The sequence below is a fragment of the Elgaria multicarinata genome, chromosome 2 (genome assembly GCF_023053635.1).
Source record: "Elgaria multicarinata webbii isolate HBS135686 ecotype San Diego chromosome 2, rElgMul1.1.pri, whole genome shotgun sequence".
Lineage (NCBI taxonomy): Eukaryota > Metazoa > Chordata > Lepidosauria > Squamata > Anguidae > Elgaria > Elgaria multicarinata.
The window spans coordinates 173,081,312-173,099,889 of NC_086172.1; the positions used below are offsets into that span (position 1 = coordinate 173,081,312).

Below are 18,578 nucleotides of genomic sequence, written 5' to 3' on the forward strand. Positions count from 1 at the left end.
TACACAAGCATGCCCCACTACTTCTGCAAACAATCCATTCTGGACAATGTGATAGAGAGAAATCAGAAGTTGTCAATAAATACACACAAATTCCTAAGGAAAGGCAGTAGCGCAAGGTGATCAACAATTTGTGTTTGTACAAGGTTTACTATAGAGTCCACCCCACACCCAGGAAGAAGAAGAAGAAGAAGAAGAAGAAGAAGAATTTCTCATTTTTTGATAGGATAACCTCCCTTGTGGACTGTGGGAATGCTGTGGACGTCATATATCTTGACTTCAGCAAAGCTTTTGACAAAGTACCACATGACATTCTGATTAACAAACTAGCTAAAAGTGGGCTGGATGGAACAACTATTAGGTGGATCCACAGTTGGCTACAGAATCGGACTCAAAGAGTACTTATCAATGGAACCTTCTCAAACTGGGGAGAAGCAACGAGTGGGGTGCCACAGGGCTCAGTCCTGGGCCCAGTGCTCTTCAACATTTTTATTAATGATTTGGACAAGGAGGTGCAGGGAACGCTGATCAAATTTGCAGATGACACAAAATTGGGTGGGATAGCTAATACCCTGGAAGACAGAAACAAACTTCAAAGTGATCTTGATAGGCTGGAGTGCTGGGCTGAAAACAACAGAATGAAATTTAATAGGGATAAATGCCAAGTTCTACATTTAGGGAATAGAAACCAAATGCACAGTTACAAGATGGGGGACACTTGGCTCAGCAATACTACAAACGAGAAAGATCTTGGAATTGTTGTACATTGCAAGCTGAATATGAGCCAACAGTGCAATATGGCTGCAAGAAAGGCAAATGCTATTTTAGGCTGCATTAATAGAAGTATAGCTTCCAAATCACGGGAGGTACTGGTTCCTCTCTATTCGGCCCTGGTTAGGCCTCATCTAGAGTATTGTGTCCAGTTCTGGGCTCCACAATTCAAGAAGGATGCAGACAAGCTGGAGCGTGTTCAGAAGAGGGCAACCAGGATGATCAGAGGTCTAGAAACAAAGCCCTATGAAGAGAGACTGAAAGAACTGGGCATGTTTAGCCTGGAGAAGAGAAGATTGAGGGGAGACATGAGAGCACTCTTCAAATACTTAAAAGGTTGTCACACAGAGGAGGGCCAGGATCTCTTCTCGATCCTCCCAAAGTGCAGGACACGGAATAACGGGCTCAAGTTAAAGGAAGCCAGATTCCAGCTGGTCATCAGGAAAAACTTCCTGACTGTTAGAGCAGTATGACAATGGAACCAGTTACCTAGGGAGGTTGTGGGCTCTCCCACACTAGAGGCCTTCAAGAGGCAGCTGGACAACCATCTGTCAGGGATGCTTTAGGGTGGATTCCTGCATTGAGCATGGGGTTGGACTCGATGGCCTTGTAGGCCCCTTCCAACTCTGCTATTCTATGATTCTATGATAAGAAGAAGAAGAAGAAGAAGAAGAAGAAGAAGAAGAAGAAGAAGAAGAAGAGCTTCAGCTACTAGGCAGTATAGAAATGCAAAAATAAATAAGAAAAGGAAAGGAAAGGAAATATCAAAGCTGGACTTAAAAGAACATGACTACTCAGAAGATCTTTGTAGAATTAAGAAGTCCAGCACACAGTGTTTTCTTTAAGTGTACATGTGTTAAGGACTCTAGAAACATGTCCCCAAGATCAAAAGTTAAATTATGCAAGTAAATATAGATTGTCAAAGCTGTCACCAGGTAGAGTCAGCAGAAATGAAGAGTGCAAAGTTAGCAGATAATTTCCAAAGCAATTACAAACTCAAGCTCATATATATCCCTGGTGTACTGAGGAGGTCTTCCACTCCTGGATCAGCAAGAGTGCATTCCGGATCAGAGTACGTTCTGAATCGTAAAGCAATCTCAAACTATTCCAGTTTCTCAAATTTGACAGAGACAGAGAACCAGTTTTTAAGCCACCTCGGGTGTTAAAAAACAGAAGAACACATGGCCGTCCCAATTTATAGCTTGGAGGCAGATGGATAAAAGGAAAAGGGAGGGAATGGGGCAGCAGTTGAGCTCATAAAGGAGAAACACAAGGGATTCCAAATGTCTGCAGAAAAACAGCACAATTGTTTCATGCACATCCCAAGACTAATCAGTACAAGAGACAGAGAATGTGGTCAACGGTATTGACTGGGCTGTAAATGATGAAGTCCTTGGTATCAATCCAGCCTCTGCTATAAACCCATTAGCTGGTCCTTAGGCAAGTCACACTCTTGGCTCAGTCAGTCATCTGAAACATGGGGATAGTGATAGTAAGCAGGAATGTTTTAGGGGTTACAGTAATAATGTATGCAAAGAGTTCTAAACACTCAAAAAGCACTATGAAATTGCTAAATTTTATTGCCGTGCTGATATTCTGACCTAAGCAAGATGCTTATTGGGAAAGAGAAGAGAATTTTAAATTTCTCTTAGCAATGACCTCAATCATTTAAGATGAGCTCATCTGGCGTAGACCAAAGGCCAGCCTTCTGTTCCCACAGTGGCCAATCAGCTGCCTATGGAAAGCTCACAAGCAGAAGATGAACACAAAAGCATCCCCCATGCTCCCCAGCAACTGGTATTCCAATGCATGGTGCCTCCAATACTAGAGATAATATAACACCATCATGAATAGTAGCTATTGACAGCCTGATCCTCCATGAATTTCTCTAATCCCCTTTTAAAGCCATCCAAATTGCCGGCCATCAACACATATTATGGTAACAAATTCCACACTTTAACTGTGCACTATGTGAAGTAGTATTTCCTTTTGTTTGTCCTGAATCTTACACCATTCAGCTTCATCGGGTGACCCTAGATTCTGAGAAGGAATTGCCTCTATCACATCCCCCATTTATTGCCTATTTTCTAAGCTAAAAAAGGCCCCAAAGGTGTAACCTTTCCTCATAGAGGAGTTGCCTGAACCCCTTAACCATTTTTGTTGCTCTTTTCTGCATCTTTTCCAGCTTTACAATATATTTCTGAAGAGTGATGACAAGAATTGTACAAGGTATTCCAAATGCATCATAGGTTTGTATAAACTAGGCATTACAATATTGGTAGTTCTATTTTTGATTCCTTTCCTCATGATCCCCAACATGGAATTCACCTTTTTCACAACTGCCACACACTGCAACAGCATTTTCATCGCATATCAAACACAACCCCAAGATCCTTTCCTTGGTGACCCTCCTAGAAACACAATTTAATGTGTTGAAGCTGCATTAGTTCTTCCAATTTTAGTTTGAACACCCTTCTGTTACTCACAGGTGTCAAAACTCAGGAAAAAGAGCCAACAACAAAGAGGTGATCACTCTTTGAGCATAAAATTTAGGAACTTTTATTATTATTATTATTATTATTATTATTTATTTATATAGCACCATCAATGCACATGGTGCTGTACAGAGTAAATCAATAAATAACAAGACCCTGCCGCATTTATAAACCATCCAGAGAGCTTCAGCTATGGGGCGGTATATAAAATGCAATAAATATATATAATTTATGCTAACAGCTGATTTTCAAATTTTGTGCTTTTAAGGTAAACCATGCTTTAATTCTCTAGATCTTGTTATGCAGCTCTTGGGTTCTTTAATAAAAAAAAATAATTTGTAAATACAGGAGCCAATTTTTACAAAAGCTAATCTATTTTCACTCACTGTTAAGCTTAGAACAACAGTAACCTGTTCTAACCTGAGAAACAGTACGAAATCAAAGACTAGCAAAGGTCTTTGCTCAGAAAAGCTAGGCATTTATCATGATCAGCAGGAAACATCACCAAGCAGCTACTTTTTTGGGGGGGGGGGAGAGAAAAAGAAAAAAAGAATGCCTGGGAACAAAACAAAAGGCCAGAACTTTCAAAATTGGGTGGGCCAAGTGGAGCCTGGACTTCCTGTCATTCTCACACTCATGGCATGCTCTTTCCCAGGACTTTTCCCACTTTACGTTTGACTTAGGCCAGATCTACACCAAGCAGGGTATGACACTTTGAAAACATTTTGAAAACTGTATATGGGGTGTGTCCTGTGCCCCAACAGTTGTCACTACTGTTATAAACCGATTTAACGCAGTAGTGTAGATCCTGCCTAAATTATACCATTCCTGTTTAAAACTTGACCCCATCACACAGTTTCCCCACAAGCCAGCAAAGCATAATAATATACTGAGGTGGAGGCTTTTACAAGATCTGTGTATGAACTACACCCTTGTAGTTGCTTCAGATCCTAAGGCTGCCTACTGCACAGGCATTGGATGTGAATTTTATACGTTTCTATTCCGAAATGAAACAACAAACTGCAGCTACAATGAAGTGTTAATGAACAGACAGTTCACATTTTAATTTTTCAACACCAAACACACTAACATTTTAAAATTACAGTCCTCAAAATCACTTAGAAATCACACTAAAGTCAACAAATCGCACTAAAGTCAACTACACGGTTAAAGTAGCTTGGTGATTTGAGAGGCACACAATCAGTAATATAACATTGTTCATATAGACAAACAAATGTACTGCCCTGTTAAACAAGTCTTAACATTATATTAGTGCAGGAAAATGCCTGAAAACAGCAGCTCAGAAGCCCAGACTATGTTCCAATTAGTTCAAAACAGTCCGCGTAAAAGGAGGATTTTTTTTTTCTGTAGTAGGTTAGTGGAACCAGTCTTAACTACAATCCTAACATCTCAAAATGTAAGCTACTCTCCCAAAACACATGTGCTGTAAACAAGACAATTCTCTTATTTAAAACATGTTTATAGGCCACTTCCCCACAAATTCAAAGGAGCTTATAGCAAAACAATCAGATCAGCTGGTTACCTGGAGTTGGATGCAATGATTAAAACAAGCTTCAGTGCCTTCAAGCCAAGGTAAAGATCTATATTTATTTTCTGGACATTACAGGATTCAGAAATCAGGCTCACAATTCACTAGTACCCTATTTTCTTTTATGTCTGTAGTCTTTAAATGAGATATTGCTAGATTCAGTCCCAAAGGAGGAAGCAGATAGGTAGATTTTATGGTACGATGGCAGCTAGGTCATAATAACTTGGTTCGCACATAACAATAACCCATAGTTTATTTAACCCATAGTTAACCCACAATTTGTTGCTCTACCAAGAGTTTATCTGGCAAATTATCAAATAAACTGTGGTTTGCATTTTTAATCCCTGGGTTGTTTGCTTCCCTCCTCCTTCAGCCGTTCCTTCCCTATATCTCAAATGCCTTTGCAGTGCTGTAGGTTGTGTTTTTTATCATTCCTGTCCATTGCTTTTGTAGCCTGGTGAAACAACCCATGAACAATGCTTGGTTTTGGCATAAGGACAACCCATGGTTTAAAAAACCCAAAATTCACAACAACAAACCATGGGATTTCTTTCTGGGTTGTTTGCAGGCCTGGCTTCCCACATTATGACAACCCAGAACTCAATAACCTATCCAGGCCATTATTTCAAATACTAGAAGAGTTCTTTAGGAACCCCCGAGAATGAGAGATTTGAAATAGGTAAGGAAATCTTTCATTGGAACAATTTTTACGATTGGTGGTGCCTAGGGCACTTTTTCAAAATGCCAAATATGACCATGGGCCCAAAAAGGTTGGAAAACCCTTTTATGGGTCCTGGTATCTTGGTAGCTATAAGCCTGGCACTGGATTTGCTCTACCCAAAAAGAATTTGGGCAGAGCATAGCCAACCTTTTGGGTAGGTGTGTCACAAGGTGCTGCTCTGTGTAATACAGTACATATGGAGCTGTGCCTTGGATAGCTTTATGCCACGTTTACTGAGCTGAGGAGCAGTACACTGCAGGAGAGGCATATAAGAGTGTTGGATAGTTTACTACAGTAAAGCCCAAAAGTAATCCTGCTCCTGGTCCAGGCATGCTACAAACTCCCCATACCATGGGACTAGTCACTCATGACCTTAGAACCAAACCAAAGAGAGTGCCATAAAGGAAACAGGGTTTCACTGCACAGATAGGAAATAGAGATCTGAGAACTGAACCAACTACTTCAACCAGTCAGCATTTCTCGACCTACTTGAATCAGAGGCGGCTACCCTACTCCAAGTTGTTTAGGATTTGTCTTATTTTAAAAAAGTAAATATTTTTTAAAGATCCTGATACAGAACACTGCACAAAGTAATGTTGTTTAGAACAGGGGTGAAAACTTCTCCCTATTTCTGTACAGCTTTTTGTAAACCCACCATGAGCCCTAATTTGAATCCATCATGTCACTGGTCCAAATCCATACCTCTGTTGGTGATGTCAGCAACCGGGTAAATGCCCTATCAGCATGGGAAAAACCTGGTTCAGGGAGCTTTCCTGGGGAGGAAAATGGTGCTCAACCACTGAGGCGACTCCTCAAAGTTGTTGGGACAGAGCCTATCAGACCTCAATGTTTCCTTTAATAGCCAACAAATACTTCAAATTTGATGCTTCCCGGAAGATGTTGCTGAAATTGCAACTCAAAATAATAGGGGGAAAGGATGGGTGAGTTCACACGAAACGACAACCCACCATGCAAAATAAGCTTCACAGTGTGGGTTGTCATCAGAACAACCCATGGTGAGCATGACAGACGATTGGTCTTACCATGGATTGTTCTCCCTCTCCTTCCCCCTCAGTCCTCCAGCCAGCTCTGACATGTATCTCAGGGGCACTTGGTCTTGTCTGCTGCCAAGTCTCCATCCCCACTCTGATCATGCGCCCCAGGCACATTCAGATGACTAGCCCACTTCTCTGAAATAGCTGTTTTGGAGGTGGACCTTTAAGCCACTTTGGCTTCCTTTCAAGAGGAAGAAAGGCAGGATATAAATGTAATAATAAATAAATAGGAATCACCATTATTATTATTATCATCATCATCATCCCACCTTTTGCCCAATACTGGACTTCAAGGCGGCCATACTATGAAGCTTCATAGTTTGTCTATTGCCCAGTTTATCCTGAAAGAAGCCACCTTAAATTATAGTTTCTCAAACACAGACAGTTTGACCATAATTGAGGCCCAGTATTGGACAAAAGGCAAGATACTACTACTACTAATAATAATAAGAATAATAATAGTAATAATAATAGGCATTATCCCATTTTAATGTGTACAAAGAACCAACATCTGTAATAACCAAGTTCCAAACAACCACCCAATCTGGTAATTGGAAATTGGATGGCTGTAAAAGAGGATTAGACAAATTTATGGAGGGTAAGCTATCAATGGCTACTAGTCTTGGTAACTATGTGCTACCTCCAGTATCAGAAGCAGTATGCTTCTGTATACCAGTTGCTGGGGGAAACTACCGGGTGGGTGCTACTGCATTCATGTTCAACTTATGGGGTTCCCACAGGCAGCTGGTTGGGCACTGTGTGATCAGAATCCTGAACCTTGGTCTGATCCAGCATGGCTCTTCTTATGTTCCACACGTCCAAGGTAACTTATGATTTCAAACAAAACTCCCCCCTCCACAATGTAGAAAAACGATTTTGAAATTGTGGAGACTTTCCAAAGCAGTTCATGATATGACATTGGGGGCAGTATCTACTAATTTATTTATTAAATAAATAAATCCAAAAGACATATCCGTACCCTTGGCACATACTTAATACAGTTCTCTGAATCCCAGCCATACATGGCCCAAACCCACAACTAGTATATATTAGTGTAGCTTTCCCGAAACAAAAGTACTCTTGAAAAGAATGCTAATGTTAGCAATTAATACTGAAAGGAGTGTTTGAAAATTATTTAAAAGCAAATCAAAAAAATTACAGATTTCATCTCTCATGCTCAAAAATACATAACTAGAAGTCAGATGGAAATTCAAAAGAGTAGAAACTGTTCTAAGATTCTGGAGAATACACAGGGGTGATCTAGTTCAAACCACACTGCTTTACACATACAGTGAAGTTCTTATCAGGGATGGAGAACACTGAAGTCTTTGTTGATTTGTGATTTGCACAAGTCATACTGGTAATTAAAACCTGAAATGCAGTTGGATTTGAAATACTGGAAGTAATACAGACACTCATGATACCATAGAAGCCTCTTTCTATTAGAGTCCATTATCACAATCTCAGACAGATAAACAAAACCTCGTATTCAATATCTGTTCTAAAACAAGACTTAACAAACTTATTACCAAAGCTCATTTCTGATTCAAAATGGCATGCTAAAAAAAATCTTTGACCACTTCAAGCATGAGACTTGACATGTGTAACTTTTGTTTGCTTTTAATACAAATGAACTATTTCAGGTTACTTTCCAATGCAGAGGTAATACCGATTCTTTGACAACAGCAATTAGCAAATCAGAAGTCACCCTTAGGAATGTGAACTTTTTCCCCAGGCAAAATCTCATCCACTACCCCTTAATCGTGGTTATTTTGACTAGGATCTGAAACACACTTCAAATTGCTTTTTTTCAGATCCTGGTTTAAGGGTAAATCCTGATTAGCCATAACTCAGTTAAACAGTGCTGACAAAGGGGGGAAGGGGAGCTTGTATTCCTGATTCTGGCTCCCAATTTGTTGCCTATAGTTAGAAAGCACCAGCATTAAATCTTCAGAGCCCAATAAAGGCATACACATGTTTTTAGATGACAGATCTTTATGCCACACTGTAGTTATGACTCATATAGACTGATTGAACTTTCAGTTAACTAAACCAGTCAACAATATACCGAAACCTGTCTATAAACTATGCAAAAGAGTCAATGGTTCCAGCTAAAACATTAAAAAGGAAGAAGTTACAACTGAACAGGCTCACAATACTCAATTACTGACTACATGGTTTTATTCTGGTTGTGCTTTTTATATTGTATTTGTATGTGTGTTTTAAATTTGTTGGTTGTTTTTATGCTCTTCATGGTTTTTAATTTTTGTGAACTGCCCAGAGAGCTTCAGCTATTGGGCAGTATAAAAATGTAATAAATAAATAAATAATAAATAAATAAATAAATACATGTTCCCCTATTTTCATATTAGACTTTATTCAAAAGTTTGGGAAATCGCAGGCACCTTGGTGCTTAGGATCTAAAAATATCAGTATTTATCTCTTAAGCATACCAATATATCTTCCATCCTCGCACTTTAACACTGCAATACTGTACATATTTGCATAAAATTAAGTCCTGTGAACTCAACTGGTTGACCTTCAAGTAACATACGCAGAATTTTGCTGCACACCTGATCCTTGCACTGACAGCTGGTTTTAAATCCAAGAAATACTCATTCTTCTCGAGAATTTGTCTGTTAGTGTAAGTTCAGACTCTTGGCAAGTATGTTTTAAATATGCAGTGTATCCCCCCTGTGCAAGAGATTTGAGTCTAAAAAAGAGCCACAGTTAGAAGAGGAAGAAGAGGAGGAGGAGGAGGAGGAGGAGGAGGAGGAGGAGGAGGAGGAGGAGGAAGAAGAAGAAGAAGAAGAAGAAGAAGAAGAAGAAGAAGAAGAAGAAGAAGAAGAAGAAGCAGAAGCAGCAGCAGTAGCAATATCAACTTTCACAACTTCATAAGCTTCTCAAAGGAATCTATCTGGCCAGTCACTTCACTGCTAGAACAGAGAGCAGTAGAATGGCTCAAGAAGTCCATGTACTGAGCCTAGTATCAAACCAGTTCAATCTCCAGGACTCCAAGGAAATCAGTGCATTTTCTTTTCACCTACTGGATGTTTCCTGAAATCTGAGGAAGGAAATGTACTGAGGACAGAAAGCTATTGCAAAGAAAGACAAACCTTTGGCAGAAAGCCTGAAAGTGTTTTGGCTGAAACAACATCCCTGCTTACCAATAGTGTCAGATACTCCTTGTGCACAGGTCTGTCCATCCCCCACTTCCGACTTCTCATATGTGTTAGCCCCTCCCCCCAAATTGCTTTGGCAAATGTAAACATTGGGGCTTTGTCTGGCTCAGATGTGGATTACTATGGAAAGGGCAATTAGATCCCTGTATCAACTATAGTTATAGCTAGGCTAAAGTACAATTGCCATTGTGACGCTATCTCAGTCAAACAATCCTGGTCCAGGCCAGGAAGTGAGAGATCAATCATCTGTTCTCTTGACTTTCCTATGGGAATTTAAAAGGAGGGGGAATTAACCCTTTCCACCATACCATTTTCCTGATGAAAAAATGTATCCATCTCTTCTTCCAAACTGCCCCTCTACAGGACAAGAAATATTTTTGTGAACCTCACAGAGAGCTTCATATAGGGTGGTATAAAAACATAAAAAAATTAAATTAAATTAAATTAAGAGATTGGAGAAAGGGAAAAAACCCCAGCACTGCTCTAATCCAATTTGGGCAGCGTTTAGCTTGCTGTTTAGCTTTTCAATGAATATTGGGAGATCTGATCATGAATTGCCTGTGTTGTTTCAGCCTAATCTAAAACCGATGACCTGAACCTTCAGGGTCAAACCCTGAGGTCATAAGATAACTATTACTTCCACACCCCAAACCACCCTTCCACAACCTGATGCCATCCAGATGTTTTGGACTACAATTTCCATCAGCCCCAGCCAGCATGGGAATTATAATCCAAAACATGTGGAGGGCACCACGTTGGGAAACCTGTGTTAAATTTGTAGCTTATTTTTTAAATGCCATCTGAAAGTCAGGCCCTAAAGAGAGGTAAAATTTCCAAAAGTTTTGAGGCAAAAAAAACCCCATTTTCCCCTGTTCTTTGGTGGGTGGGTGTGGGTGTTAAAATAAGCATTTTTTTATTTTTTTTAGTACTCTTTACATATCTAATCTCACTTTGTTGCTTTAAGACAGCCTTTGCCAATGTGGTACCCTCCAGATATTTTGGATTTCAGCTTCCATCTGCTTTAGACAGCATGGCCAATGGTCAGGAATGTAGAGCACTGTCCAGAGCAGACCAAGTTGGGGTAGGCTGTTTTAGCCTTTTTGTTCCTAAAGTTATTTTATTAATCATTTAAGTTTGCTCATAAAATTATTATCTGGTGACTCTATTCACATGTTGGGAAAATATACTTTAGTTCAATAATTTTAATAAGTAATAAAAGAAATAACTATGCTGGGAATCTTTCAGAGAGGATTAAAAAACATTTTCTCCATGACTTCATTATTTCCAGACATTTTACATTTCTGGTCTTTCTATAAGTGTTCTTATTGGGGAGAGTAAAAGCTGGTAACAATATAATTTTTTGTCTTAAATTCTAACAGAAAATATTTCACAATCCAAAGCGGTTTAATTTTTCGAGGGAAAATAAAACGGTCCTCAGGGGAAGGGAACGACGACCAGGTTTTCCCCCTGATTTTTTCCGGGGTAGGGTTCACATCTCTAGCCCTATCTGGATTGGGACTGCAGCACACAAGGCAGGGAGAATTAACTATCCCCTCCCCACACCAGGGTCCCAATGAATGCCTCCACACATTCACAGATGCTATTTGAAGAAGTTGTCATTTGGAGCTTCCCTCCTAAGACAAACAATAGCTCCAGCGATTTTCACCAGGACCAAGGACCAAAGAAAAAAGTTAGCTCCCACTTCCCACGATGCCATGCTCCTGATCCTGATAAGGCCCCTTTGCAGGTGCTATTTAAAGTTTAAAAAGCAAAGCATCCATCACCCAAGGAAATGTTCGATGAAACCTGTAGCTTGACCCTTCCTTCTCATCTTTTTGGTAGGCGGGCCAGTGTGGTGTAGTGGCTAAAGTGTTGGACTGGGAGTCAGGAGATCCGGGTTCTAGTCCCCACTCGGCCCACTTTGGGCCAGTCACAGACTCTTAGCCCAACCCACAGGGTTGTTGTTGTGAGGATAAAAAGGAGAGGAGGATTATGTACGCCGCCTTGGGTTCCTTGGAGGAAAAAAGGCAGGATATAAATGCAATAATACATACATACATACTTCCTTTCTCTGATAGCAGTGATGTGAAAAAAGCTGAGTAGCAAAATTAAAAATAAAAACCCTGAGCTGAACAGACTGAGAAAGGTGGAATCCTGAAGGAGCCTTACTGACCCATGGAGATCATAGAATCATAGAATAGCAGAGTTGGAAGGGGCCTACAAGGCCATCGAGTCCAACCCCCTGCTCAATGCAGGAATCCACCCTAAAGCATCCCTGACAGATGGTTGTCCAGCTGCCTCTTGAAAGCCTCTAGTGTGGGAGAGCCCACAACCTCCCTAGGTAGCTGATTCCATTGTCGCACTGCTCTAACAGTCAGGAAGTTTTTCCTGATGTCCAGCCGGAATCTGGCTTCCTTTAACTTGAGCCCATTATTCCGTGTCCTGCACTCTGGGAGGATCAAGAAGAGATCCTGGCCCTCCTCTGTGTGACAACCTTTTAAGTATTTGAAGAGTGCTATCATGTCTCCCCTCAATCTTCTCTTCTCCAGGCTAAACATGCCCAGTTCTTTCAGTCTCTCTTCATAGGGCTTTGTTTCTAGACCTCTGATCATCCTGGTTGCCCTCTTCTGAACACGCTCCAGCTTGTCTGCATCCTTCTTGAATTGTGGAGCCCAGAACTGGACGCAATACTCTAGATGAGGCCTAACCAGGGCCGAATAGAGAGGAACCAGTACCTCACGTGATTTGGAAGCTATACTTCTATTAATGCAGCCCAAAATAGTATTTGCCTTTCTTGCAGCCATATCGCACTGTTGGCTCATATTCAGCTTGTGATCTACAACAATTCCAAGATCTTTCTCGTTTGTAGTATTGCTGAGCCAAGTGTCCCCCATCTTGTAACTGTGCATTTGGTTTCTATTCCCTAAATGTAGAACTTGGCATTTATCCCTATTAAATTTCATTCTGTTGTTTTCAGCCCAGCACTCCAGCCTATCAAGATCACTTTGAAGTTTGTTTCTGTCTTCCAGGGTATTAGCTATCCCACCCAATTTGGTGTCATCTGCAAATTTGATCAGCGTTCCCTGCACCTCCTCGTCCAAATCATTAATAAAAATGTTGAAGAGCACTGGGCCCAGGACTGAGCCCTGCGGCACCCCACTCGTTGCCTCTCCCCAGTTTGAGAAGGTTCCATTGATAAGTACTCTTTGAGTCCGATTCTGTAGCCAACTGTGAATCCACCTAATAGTTGTTCCATCTAGCCCACTTTTAGCTAGTTTGTTAATCAGAATGTCATGTGGTACTTTGTCAAAAGCTTTGCTGAAGTCAAGATATATGACGTCCACAGCATTCCCACAGTCCACAAGGGAGGTTATCCTATCAAAAAATGAGATCAAATTAGTCTGACAGGATTTGTTCCTGACAAATCCATGTTGGCTTCTAGTAATCACTGCATTGGTTTCAAGGTGTTTACAGATTGACTTCTTTATAATCTGCTCCAGAATTTTCCCAGGGATGGATGTCAGACTGACTGGTCTGTAGTTCCCAGGTTCCTCCTTTTTGCCCTTTTTGAAGATAGGGACAACGTTAGCCCTCCTCCAGTCATCTGGCACCTCACCCGTCTTCCATGATTTTGCAAAGATAATAGACAAAGGTTCTGAGAGTTCTTCCGCTAGCTCCTTCATTACTCTTGGATGCAGTTCATCGGGCCCTGGAGATTTGAACTCATTCAAGGAAATTAGGTGTTCTTTGACCATTTGTTTATCAATCTCAAACTGCAATCCTGCCCCCTCAACTTCTGCTTCACTTTTTCCAGGGGGGTCATAGACCCGCTTTTGGGAGAAGACCGAGGCAAAGTAGGAATTGAGCACTTCAGCCTTTTCTTTGTCATCTGTTATCAATTTGCCATCCTCATTAAGCAGCTGAACCACCATTTCTTTCCTCTGTCTTTTACTACTCACGTATCTGAAGAAAGCCTTTTTATTGCTTTTAGCATCCCTCGCTAATCTCAGCTCATTCACAGCTTTAGCCTTCCTGACGCCATTTCGGCACTTCTGCGCCACTTGTCTGTACTCTTCTTTTGTAGATGCTGCCTGTGACTCATGGGCTGATTGGCAATGCAGCTGGGGCAGATGGAGAGTACCTGGACAGGGAAGTAAGTCTGCCTTCCTGCAAGGCTATCTAATATCTATCCCATAAAAACCTATTTTACATACAAGCTACCCTGAACTGGGGGGGGGGGGGGAGAGAGAGGAAGTAACATCATACAAATATCATTCCATTATAGATCTGCAATGTCTGAAATCTCACATAACAATTTAACATGGCATTGATGTGCCAAGTGTGGTGTAATGGTTAGAGAGATGGAGCACTGAAGGAATGTGTGGTATAGTCCTTACAGTTTGGACTGGGGCTTGGGAGATTCAAGTTCAAGGTCCCACTTGGCCATGAAGCTCACTGGATAACTTTGGGCCGGCCTGACTCTCATCCTAACCTACCTCACAGAATTGTTGTGAGGATAAAATAGAAAGGAGGAGCATGTTAGCCAACTTGGGTTCCTCACAAGAGGAAAAAAGGCAGAATATAAATAAAATACTAAGTAATAAAGCAAGATCCTGAGGAGCTTGCAAGTTTCACAATGCACTCATGTGAATAGGATTGCACCCACCTAATGTGATGCCTCTGAACCTGGTGAAGCAGCCCAGAGTTTTCCTTCTGAGAATTCTGTAGTTATCTTACAAGTTTATATCATGAGGGGGGCGGTATTTGTAGAAATAACTCTCCGCCATCATAGTAAGTAACTATAGGCCTTACATGAATAACTAGCAAGCTGGTCTCAGATACCTCTTCAGTTACAAACTGTGAGTGTTCACACTACAACCCAGAAGGGGAATGCCCTTATTACCAACACTTGGCTTTCACACAAACTGGTCTCAAAAGACTGAAGGTGTAAGGCATGTACTTATTCCTTCTAAACCAGGGAAGAGTTTCTATACATCAGCAAACGGTTCTCTCTCATACCCTAGCTTAGCATTCCCCAACCTGGTGTCCTCCAGATGCTTTGGACTACAACCCTCATCATCCCAGATCATTGCCCATGCTGGTGGGAATTATAGTCCAAAACATCTGGAGGGCACCCACCCTCTGGAAAACCCTCCCTCATGTGGTTCAGGAGGTGGAAAATGTAATACCTTTTAAACGCCTCCTTAAAAAGTACCTCTTTACACAGGCTTTCCCTGGGCTGTAATTTATCTGATTTTATATTGTACTTTTACCTTTTAATTTATTGTATACTTATTGTATTTGTATGGTTTTGTGTACTGCTTGGAGAGCCTCGGCTATTTATATGTAATAAATAAATAAATAAATAATTTGATCCTTGCAAGTTTTGCACATTCTTTGTACATCCTCTAAAAATTGCTTCATGGGGGAAGCTCGTGCAATACAGAACCACAGCCAACTTTGACTCCTCAGTGAATACACCTGTACAATGCACACTGTTATCAAGCACATATACCACATAAAAGCTTTTACAGATATAATTTATAAGCGTAATGCACGAAGCAGGCCCTGTTCAGTACAAAACCAGAATCCTCTATGCCAAACTAACATATGACAGGGCAGCGAGCATTTTACCCACATCCAGTTCCATTATTTAAATAGCAAGGTATTTTATATCTTGAACTCATTTAACCTACTGAAATTACAAAAACGGCCTGGCTATCAATATAAACAAACACTGCCTTCTGCCAATGGGAGATTAAGAAACTTAATCCCCCATAAAAAGGATTGGTGGAGTTTTGTCTAATTTAAAAATAGACCACCCAATGGCCTGCAATATACAGTGCCAAACCTTATTACACACCAACAAATTACTGCTAGTATAACATACCATAACAACTATTTTCTCCCCCAAAGGGGTAGCATTATTTTTTCAGGAGTAGGTTGGAGGGAAGTCCAATTTCATTAGCACAGGAAGATCCAACTAGTTCTTAGTACCAAAAGGGAACAGCAATTAAAGGGTATGTGTAGGTAATTCTAGGGCTTAATTCTTGTATCCTTGTCAAAAAGAAATAGCTACACTGTCCTTCTCTGAGCGTCCTCCATTCTCTGTGATTCATTTTACTATTGAATGAAGCAGTAGATGGAAGAACCCTGTGCAAAGGGAGAACGACTACAGCACAAGCAGTTACAGCATACAGGAGAACAAGTGGCATCTAAAATGATTATGACTGTAAAATCACAGTTGATCACACAGGGCAAACAAGTTCATTGGAGGACACTCTAGCTAAAACTGTTATTTCCAAGTTCTTTTGCTACTTATATTTACAGTAAACAAGAACTATTTACAGAATGGTAATAGGAATTTTCAAAAAGTTATTTGAACTCTTCTTTAGGGAAACCTAACCAGGACATTTAGAATGAAAGGACCATTATCATTCTCCCACCCATCCTAAACAATGAGTTCAATACACAATACAAACCAACATTCCACACTCCAATTTCCTACATATTTCTGAATAAATACTTGCATCTGTTTTTCCTCTCAAAGCTCATTGTTGTACTTACAGCACATAAGGGTATTTACAGTTCTTATCTGCTTTACTTATTTCTACACCACCACTATTTTTTTAAAAAAAATCTTAAAAACATTACTTCCCTTCTATTTGCAGTCACTCAAAAGCAACATATTTTCATCTCTCTTACCAAAAGTTCTTTTAGACCCTTCGTCAATATGACTCCCCCCCCCTTTATGGCTTGCTCACAAAGAACTTGTAAGAACAGCACACAGCAAAACTCTGTTCTTTCTAAATCAAAACCAGACCAAGGCAGACTTATCTCCATTAAATATCCATCTTTAAATGCTTAAGACACATGAACATAACTCCACACTGTGTGCATGCCTAAGAAACATGCTCATCACATCACACAGACCACAATTCTTGTCTCCTCTCATTTCAAAAATCAACAGCAGTGCCAAGTTTTATGTTCAGCCTAAACCTACATGTTAGTAGAGAATCAACCACCTTAAACGTTTGGGCTCCACTCTGGCAGGGCAGCTACAAACATCACCGGCATGATTAAATTAATATTGTAAGGGAAAGTTGCATGATTAACAACAAGTCAAGAGGACCTTCCACTTTCAACTCCTGGATACTGATATTTTTCAGGCTCTCACCACTCACCCCCCCTAACCCCCTCCAACACAAAATGGCGACGTGTACAGTTGGGAGGAGGAGGAGGAGGAGGCGAAGAAGTGAAATATTCTCCTGAGAGAAAGAAGGATGGAGAAGAGAGAGGGAGTGAAGGAAGAAGGCAGAGGAAGGAAAATATTAAAAGATGAGGACAAGGGTGAAAAATAAAATAAAAGATGAGGATGGTGGTGGGGGGGAAATTAAAATAGGAGGACAAAGGTAGAAATGGGAGGGGGGATCTCAGAGGAAGGAAAAAGAAAGAATAAAGGGAAAGGGATGGAAGGTGGGGAGAAAAAAAGGGGGCGCTGCCAGGAACAAAAAGAGAGGGGGGCATAAAGAATAGGGGATTGTGAAGGCAATGTTGAGAAGACCCTGGAGGTGGGTTCCCAGATGGAGGGGGGAGGTCTTCCAGGACCCCCCAACCCCTCCCCTTCTTCCAAAATGGCAAAGCATCTTCTTGAAACCCAGATGGGTCAAATGGAGATCAGAAATCTTGAAGGGGGGAGAAACCTGGTCCAGGCGGGGGAAGAGCTCAGAGAGAGGAGAGGAGAGATTTGGGGATGGTGGGTTATAAATCACCACCAGCCCTTGCCCTCGACTCTGGGCTGCGCGCGTGGAGACGGAGAAAGGCCCGATAAAGAGGCAAAACTGAGAAAAGGGGATCTCCTTCCACCTCTGCCCCACATTTACGCACACTGTTTTGTTTGCTTCCTTCCTTGCTGAGAATCCGCGCACAAGACAAAACGCACAATAAATTGAGGGCTGTTTTTTAAAAATAAAATAAAATGGGGGTCAAAGACTCCTTTCTCCTCGCCAAATCCCAAACAAACAAACAAATGTGGGGGTGTGATGGAGAGACGAATGTCGAAAAGGCTCCCAGGCCGCGAATGAGTCTGAGGGAGAAGGGCCGCCTTCTTACCTCTTCTTCTCCACGACGGGGCCGCCCGTCGTCGTGCCGGGCTCCATGGCGGAGGAGGCCAGCTCGGCTGGCCGTGGGAGGCTCTCACAGAGCGGCGGGCTTTGCTAGGCCTGCAAGGAGGAAGGCGCGCGGAAGGCGGGGGTTGGAAGGAGCTCCTCCAAAGCGGGCCGGAGTCGCCTCACGAGCGGGCAGGCAGGCAGTCACACGGCAGGGGGAGTGGAGCAGGCTGAACGGGGAGGCAAGGGGAAAGACGAGCCGAGGCAGGCGGGGCCGAAGCGGGGCCGGCTCAGGCCTCGCCTTCCCGTCACGAGCGCGGCCTGCGCCAGTGAGAAGCCGCCTGGCGGCCCGGCCCCCTCGCCGCCTGCCTCCAGCGAGCCAACCGCCAGGGCCTTGCGAGGCGGCAGGAGACAGGGGGCTTGGCCGGGCCCCGCCCGCTTCACGTGTGGGGCTGTGTGCGGGGCTGAGAAGCAGCCAGCGGCCCGGTCGAGCCTCCATCTCCTCTTCCTCCTCGTCGTCTTTCAAACAGCTTCTCCTCAGCCCAGGGCGCGAGCGTTTTTTCTCACAGAAATGATAATAGCTAGGGTGACCCTATGAAAAGGAGGACAGGGCTCCTGCATCTTTAACAGTTGCATAGAAGAGGGAATTTCAGCAGGTGTCATTTGCATATATGCAGAACCTGGTGAAATTCCGTCTTCA

General features: G+C 42.0%; 1 protein-coding gene across 2 annotated transcripts in view; it reads right to left on the reverse strand.

Annotated features, from left to right (window-relative positions):
• The window catches only part of HIF1A (hypoxia inducible factor 1 subunit alpha), a 55,616-nt gene extending 37,534 nt beyond the window's left edge, over window positions 1-18,082 (reverse strand). For both annotated transcript variants that reach the window (XM_063118189.1, XM_063118187.1), the window contains exon 1: window positions 17,883-18,082. In XM_063118189.1, coding sequence (XP_062974259.1) covers window positions 17,883-17,929 — 47 coding nt within the window. In that variant the 5' untranslated portion in view covers window positions 17,930-18,082. The remainder of the gene's footprint in view (window positions 1-17,882) is intronic.
• Window positions 18,083-18,578: the final 496 nt, after the last annotated feature.